The sequence below is a fragment of the Salvelinus fontinalis genome, chromosome 14 (assembly GCF_029448725.1).
Source record: "Salvelinus fontinalis isolate EN_2023a chromosome 14, ASM2944872v1, whole genome shotgun sequence".
NCBI classification, from domain to species: domain Eukaryota; kingdom Metazoa; phylum Chordata; class Actinopteri; order Salmoniformes; family Salmonidae; genus Salvelinus; species Salvelinus fontinalis.
Genome location: NC_074678.1, coordinates 1,178,255 through 1,185,136, shown reverse-complemented (window position 1 = coordinate 1,185,136; position 6,882 = coordinate 1,178,255). Strand labels below are relative to the sequence as shown.

The 6,882-nt window shown below is 41.8% G+C and overlaps 1 protein-coding gene across 6 annotated transcripts in view; it reads right to left on the bottom strand.

The window, feature by feature from the left end:
• LOC129869364 (coagulation factor XIII B chain-like) overlaps positions 1-4,091 on the bottom strand; it is a 100,039-nt gene extending 95,948 nt beyond the window's left edge. The window contains exon 1 of one of the 6 annotated variants that reach the window (XR_008761890.1): positions 3,813-4,090. Coding sequence is in view for 2 of the 6 variants with exons in the window: in XM_055943704.1 (XP_055799679.1) it covers positions 3,813-3,882 (70 nt within the window). In the remaining 4 variants the exon portion in view is untranslated. Of the gene's footprint in view, positions 1-3,812 lie in introns of all 6 variants that reach the window. The other 5 variants (XR_008761891.1, XR_008761893.1, XR_008761892.1 and 2 more) reach the window with 5 other exon arrangements.
• Between the last annotated feature and the right edge of the window lie 2,791 nt (positions 4,092-6,882).

Sequence of the window (6,882 nt, the reverse complement as noted above, 5' to 3'; positions counted from 1 at the left end):
AATAATTACTCGGTTTCATTTGTTCCCAGGGGGGAAGGAGAAGGCACTTTGGGAGTGCATAGGCAAGAGGCCCGTGGGCATACATATACCCGTAGTATATTTACTGTCTAGGCACACTAGGTAAGACCTGGGCGGACCACCCCCTGTATTTTGGTTAGGGCACCAGGCGGTGTTAAGTTAGGTAAGTTAAGTGGGTAGGCAGGTTAGATAGGAGAGGGGGAACTTTGATATTTACTTTCTTTGCTTTGGTTCCGTCCAGCCCCTTTTCCCCATATTACCGTGTAAGAAAATAAATTGTAGTAAATGGTAAATTCTGCTTTTGTGTCATCCTTACTCGCACCTACAGTCCATACCTCTTGCACTTCAGAGAGTTGAGTTGTAGCAGGGAGTTGCGTTCCCTCTTCTCAGAGGCGTGCGTAACAACGTTTAATTTTTTTTTTAAGCTAATTTTGCTGTTTATTTGAGTAGTTTGAGATGGAAGAGCTCCATGTTACCATGGCTCTATATACAGTGGGGCAAAAAAGTATTTAGTCAGCCACCAATTGTGCAAGTTCTCCCACTTAAAAAGACGAGAGAAGCCTGTAATTTTCATCATAGGTACATTTCAACTATGACAAACAAAATGAGAATCACATTGTAGGATTTTTAATGAATTTATTTGCAAATTATGGTGGAAAATAAGTATTTGGTCACCTACAAATAAGCAAGATTTCTGGCTCTCACAGACCTGTAACTTCTTCTTTAAGAGGCTCCTCTGTCCTCCACTCGTTACCTGTATTAATGGTACCTGTTTGAACTTGTTATCAGTATAAAAGACACCTGTCCACAACCTCAAACAGTCACACTCCAAACTCCACTATGGCCAAGACCAAAGAGCTCTCAAAGGACACCAGAAACAAAATTGTGGACCTGCACCAGGCTGGGAAGACTGAATCTGCAATAGGTAAGCAGCTTGATTTGAAGAAATCAACTGTGGGAGCAATTATTAGGAAATGGAAGACATACAAGACCACTGATAATGTCCCTCAATCTGGGGCTCCACGCAAGATCTCACCCCGTGGGGTCAAAATGATCACAAGAACGGTGAGCAAAAATCCCAGAACCACACCTAGTGAATGACCTTCAGAGAGCTGGGACCAAAGTAACAAATCCTACCATCAGTAACACACTACGCCGCCAGGGACTCAAATCCTGCAGTGCCAGACGTGTCCCCCTGCTTAAGCCAGTACATATCCGGGCCTGTCTGAAGTTTGCTAGAGAGCATTTGGATGATCCAGAAGAAGATTGGGAGAATATCATATGGTCAGATGAAACCAAAATAGAACTTTTTGGTAAAAACTCAACTCGTCGTGTTTGGAGGACAAAGAATGCTGAGTTGCATCCAAAGAACACCATACCAACTGTGAAGCATGGGGGTGGAAACATCATGCTTTGGGGCTGTTTTTCTGCAAAGGGACCAGGACGACTGATCCGTGTAAAGAAAAGAATGAATGGAGCCATGTATCGAGAGATTTTCAGTGAAAACCTCCTTCCATTAGCAAGGGCATTGAAGATGAAACGTGGCTGGGTCTTTCAGCATGACAATGATCCCAAACACACCGCCCGGGCAACGAAGGAGTGGCTTCGTAAGAAGCATTTCAAGGTCCTGGAGTGGCCTAGCCAGTCTCCAGATCTCAACCCCATAGAAAATCTTTGGAGGGTGTTGAAAGTCCGTGTTGCCCAGCAACAGCCCCAAAACATCACTGCTCTAGAGGAGATCTGCATGGAGGAATGAGCCAAAATACCAGCAACAGTGTGTGAAAACCTTGTGAAGACTTACAGAAAACTGACCTCTGTCATTGCCAACAAAGGGTATATAACAAAGTATTGAGAAACTTTTGTTATTGACCAAATACTTGTTTTCCACCATAATTTGCAAATAAATTCATAAAAAATCCTACAATGTGATTTTCTGGATTTCTTTTTCTCATTTTGTCTGTCATAGTTGAAGTGTAACTATGATGAAAATTACAGGCCTCTCTCATCTTTTTAAGTGGGAAACTTGCACAATTGGTGCCTGCCCCACTGTATGCGTTGCCTTAAATTTGTTTTGGATTTGGGGACTGTGAAGAGACCCGTGGTGACTTGTCTGGTGGGGTAAGTATGTCTGTCAGAACTGTATGTTAGTTGATTATACAGAATCTTCTCCTCTACTTTGAGCCAAAAGAGACTGGTATGCGTATTGTTGAAATTAGCGCTCTGTGTACTGTGAAGGGCAGGGTGTGCTGCTCTGTGAAGGGCAGGGTGTGCTGCTCTGTGAAGGGCAGGGTGTGCTGCTCTGTGAAGGGCAGGGTGTGCTGCTCTGTGAAGGGCAGGGTGTGCTGCTCTGTGAAGGGCAGGGTGTGCTGCTCTGCTCTGGACCAGCTGCAGCTTTCCTCTGTCCTTCTTTGGGGCACCTGACCTTATAACCAGATAATAGTCCAGATGTGCAGAGCATATTTTTTACCACAGACAGACCTCTCCCCATTTTAACAACAATTTAATAAAATGCCTTGATGACAGTATACAATCTAAGATAACACCAAGAAGTGACGGTTTCCTCTACTTGCTCAACAGTCACATCATTAATTAGAAGATTCAGCTAAGATCTAGTACTTAGGGAATGACTTGTCCCAAATACAATGTTTTTTTTTTTTTTTTTTTTAGGTTTTTGGTGTTCAGGACTAGTTTATTACTAGCCACCCATTCTAAAACCAACTGCAACTCTTTGTTTAGGCTTGCAGTGACGCTGTGGGTGCTGAAGTGTATAATGTTCAGTCATCTGCGTACATAGACACACAGGCTTTGTTTAAGGCTAATGGTAGATCATTAGTAAAAATAGAAAATAAAATAAAATTGTATTTGTCACGTGTGCCAAATACAACAGGTGTAGACCTTTACAGTGAAATGCTTACTTACAAGCCTTTAACCAACAATTCAGTTTTAAGAAAATACCAACAACTAAAAAAGTATGAGATAAGAATAAGAAATAATTAAAGAGCAGCAGTAAATAACAATAGCGGGGCTATAGACAGGGGGTACCGGTACAGACTCAATGTGCGGGGGCACTGGTGTCGAGGTAATTGAGGTAATATGTACATGGAGGTAGAGTTATTAAAGTGACTATGCATAGATAATAACAGAGTAGCAGCAGCATAGAAGGAGGGGGGCAATGCAAATAGTGTAGGTAGCCATTTGATTAGCTGTTCAGGAGTCTTATGGCTTATGGGTAGAAGCTGTTTAGAAGCCTCTTGGACCTAGACTTGGCGCTCCGCTCTGGGCCTTCCTCTGACACCTCCTGGTATAGAGGTCTGGAATGGCAGGAGAAGCTTTTAGAGAAGCTTCCATTAGAGAAAACCCTCTGTGTCCTATTAGATACTGTAGATAGGTGTCAATCCATAATGTGGCAGGTGATGTAAAGCCATAACACGAGAGTTTAGAGGCTACACTGAAGTCTAACAAAACAGATCCAACAATCATCATCTTATCAAATTGTTTCAACCAATCATTAGTCATTTGTGTCAGGGCAGTACATGTGGAATGCCTTCACTATAAGCATGCTTAAAGATGGTTGTTACATTCTTTACATAAAAATGATTTACAGAACAATATAATAGTATCTGGTCAAACACTATTTTTTCCAAATGTTAGTAGGAACCGGCAGCAAGCTGATTTCAACATGATCACAACTGTGAACCTGAAAGGCTGTTTCAGGGATGCATACATGGAACATTACACAAACCACACATAACTTCTTCTATCTGTAATATTTCACTCAGGCAGAGATATCTTACCTTGACCTTTCACAAAGCTGAGTGTACACAACCATAGTGCAAAGACAAAGCTGAGAGTTATCAATCGCATTTTGACTTCATCACCTATTGCCTGTCACCAGCGAGAGTGTTTGGATGTTGTGGGTCACAGACAGAGTTGCAGTAGTTAAATTATCTCCTGTCGGTCAATGATTTACCAGAGCCCTCTCAAGTCACAGTCCGTCCACGCAACTCAACAGCGCACTAAAATGAGAAGGTAACACGTGTCCTGTATTGTAGCGCAGTGAGCCACAGGCTGCAGGAGCCAGTAGAGGATAACTGTAAATGGAGAAAGACGAGGAAGGGAGGGGATGGGGGGAGAAGGGCAAGTGACCACATTATGTCTGGTTGAGGCACCGAGGGTATGTTGTGAAAGACAAACAACTAAGCCAGAGGGAGGGAGTTAGGACTGGAATCACTACAATGTTTTGGGGGGAATGTTTATCATTGCACATTTCCTGGCATCTAGATATTTCCATTGCCAAACACACTGTGTACTATTAACAAGATGAAACCCAAAGTGTGCATTGATTATACATAGCCTTTCTATTCTACTGGTGAGCCTGAAACCATTGCACTCAATACGGGTATTGTGTTGATGAAATATCTGAAATGGTGAACTTAATCAAAACATAATTTATTGTGAAAATAAGTCCAGCTAATGTATGTTTTAAATGAATGTCTCTGAATGTGGAAACTGGGTCTAACTTGTTTGTCTTTTACTGAATAAATAAAGTATTCCCGAAAAGGGTTCATTCGTTGTGTAAACCTCTGGTGATCATTTGCAGTAACCAAATAGATGGCTTAATCTGAGGCTTCCCAACCTTTGAAACCACACTACTGGCATTATGAGATAAAAGTCCATTTTCAAATAAGGGATAGTAGCATTTTTAGTAAGGGATATTTCAGGACAACATAAGTGACAGACTGGAATCTGCCCTGATTTAACTCTAAAACAACCAACATATTTTACATACAGGGATTACCAACTGGGGTCAAAACATCTACTTAATTCTTATCAAAACATGAGTCATGTACAGTTGAAGTCAGAAGTTTACATACACTTAGGTTGGAGTAATTCAAACTCGTTTTCAACCACTCCACAAATTTCTTTTCAACAATCTATAGTTTTTGCAAGTCGGTTAGGACATCTACTTCTTGCATGACTGTCACGTTCTGACCTTAGTTCCTTTTTTATGTCTTTATTTTGGTTTGGTCAGTGAGTGAGTTGGGGTGGGCATTCTATGTTGTTTTTCTATTTTTTCCATTTCTATGTGTTTGGCCTGGTATGGTTCCCAATCAGAGGCAGCTGTCTATCGTTGTCTCTGATTGAGAACCATTCTTAGGTAGCCTGTTCCCACCTGGGTGGTGTGGGTAGTTAATTTCTGTTTAGTGTGTGTTGCACCTGACGGAGCTGTTTCGGTTGTCTCTTTGTTGTTTTTGAATTTTAGTGTTCAGTTTCGAATAAACATGACGAACACGTACCACGCTGCGCTTTGGTCTTCACCTGCTTCCACCAACGGCCGTTACAATGACACAAGTCATTTTGCCAACAATTGTTTACAGACAGATTAGTTCACTTATATTTCACTGTATCCCAATTCCAGTGGGTCAGAAGTTTACATACACTAAGTTGACTGTGCCTTTAAACAGCTTGGAAAATTCCAGAAAATTACGTCATGGCTTTAGAAGCTTCTGATAGTCTAATTGACATAAATTGGAGGTGTAACTGTGGATGTATTTCAAGGCCTACCTTCAAACTCAGTGCCTCTTTGCATGACATCATGGAAAAATCAAAAGAAATCAGCCAAGACCTCAAAATTAAAATTGTAGACCTCCACAAGTCTGGTTCATCCTTGGGAGCAAATTCCAAACGCCTGAAGATACCATGTTCATCTGTACAAACAATAGTACGCAAGTATAAACACCATGGGACCACGCAGCCATTATACCTGTCACGCCCTGGCCTTAGTATTCTTTGTTTTCTGTATTATTTTAGTTAGGTCAGGGTGTGACATGGGGGATGTTTGTGTGTGTTTGTCTCGTCTTGGGTGGTTGTATTGTCTAGGTTTTTTTTAGGCATTAGGTCGGTTGTGGGTAATTGTCTATGTTTGACGTTATTAGCTTACGTCTGCACTTTCGTTTGTAGCTTCACGGTCGTTTGTTGTTTTTGTTTAGTTTGTATTAGTGTTCGTGTTCGTTTCATCTTCTCAAATAAATAAAAGATGTATCTATATCACGCTGCGCCTTGGTCCTCTCTTTCACCGAAAGACGATCGTGACAATACCGCTCAGGAAGGAGACACGTTCTGTCTCCTAGAGATGAATGTACTTTGGTATGAAAAGTGCAAATTAATTCCAGAACAACAGCAAAGGACCTTGTGAAGATGCTGGAAGAAACCGGTATAAAAGTATCTATATCCACAGTAAAACGAGTCCTACATCGACATAACCTGAAAGGCCGCTCAGCAAGGAAGAAGCCACTGCTCCAAAACTGCCATAAAAAAGCCAGAGGGTTTGCAACTGCACATGGGGACAAAGATCGTACTTTTTAAAGAAATGTCCTCTGGTCTGATGAAACAAAAATAGAAATGTTTGGCCATAGTGACCATCGCTTGTTTGGAGGAAAAAGAGGGAGGCTTGCAAACCAAAGAACACCATCTTAACCGTGAAGCACAGGGGTGGCAGCATCATGTTGTGGGGGTGCTTTGCTGCAGAAGAGACTGGTGCACTTCACAAAATAGATGGCATCATGAGGCAGGAAAATGATCTGGATATATTGAAGCAACATCTCAAGACATCAGTCAGGAAGTTAAAAGCTTGGTCGCAAATGGGTCTTCCAAATGGTCAATGACCCCAAGCATACTTTCAAAGTTGTGGCAAAATGGCTTAAGGACAACAAAGTCAAGGTATTGGAGTGGCCATCACAAAGCCCTGACCTCAATGCTATAGAAAATTTGTGTGCAAGCAAGGAGGCCTACAAACCAGACTCAGTTACACCAGCTCTGTCAGGAGGAATGGGCCAAAATTCACCCAACTTATTGTGGGAAGCT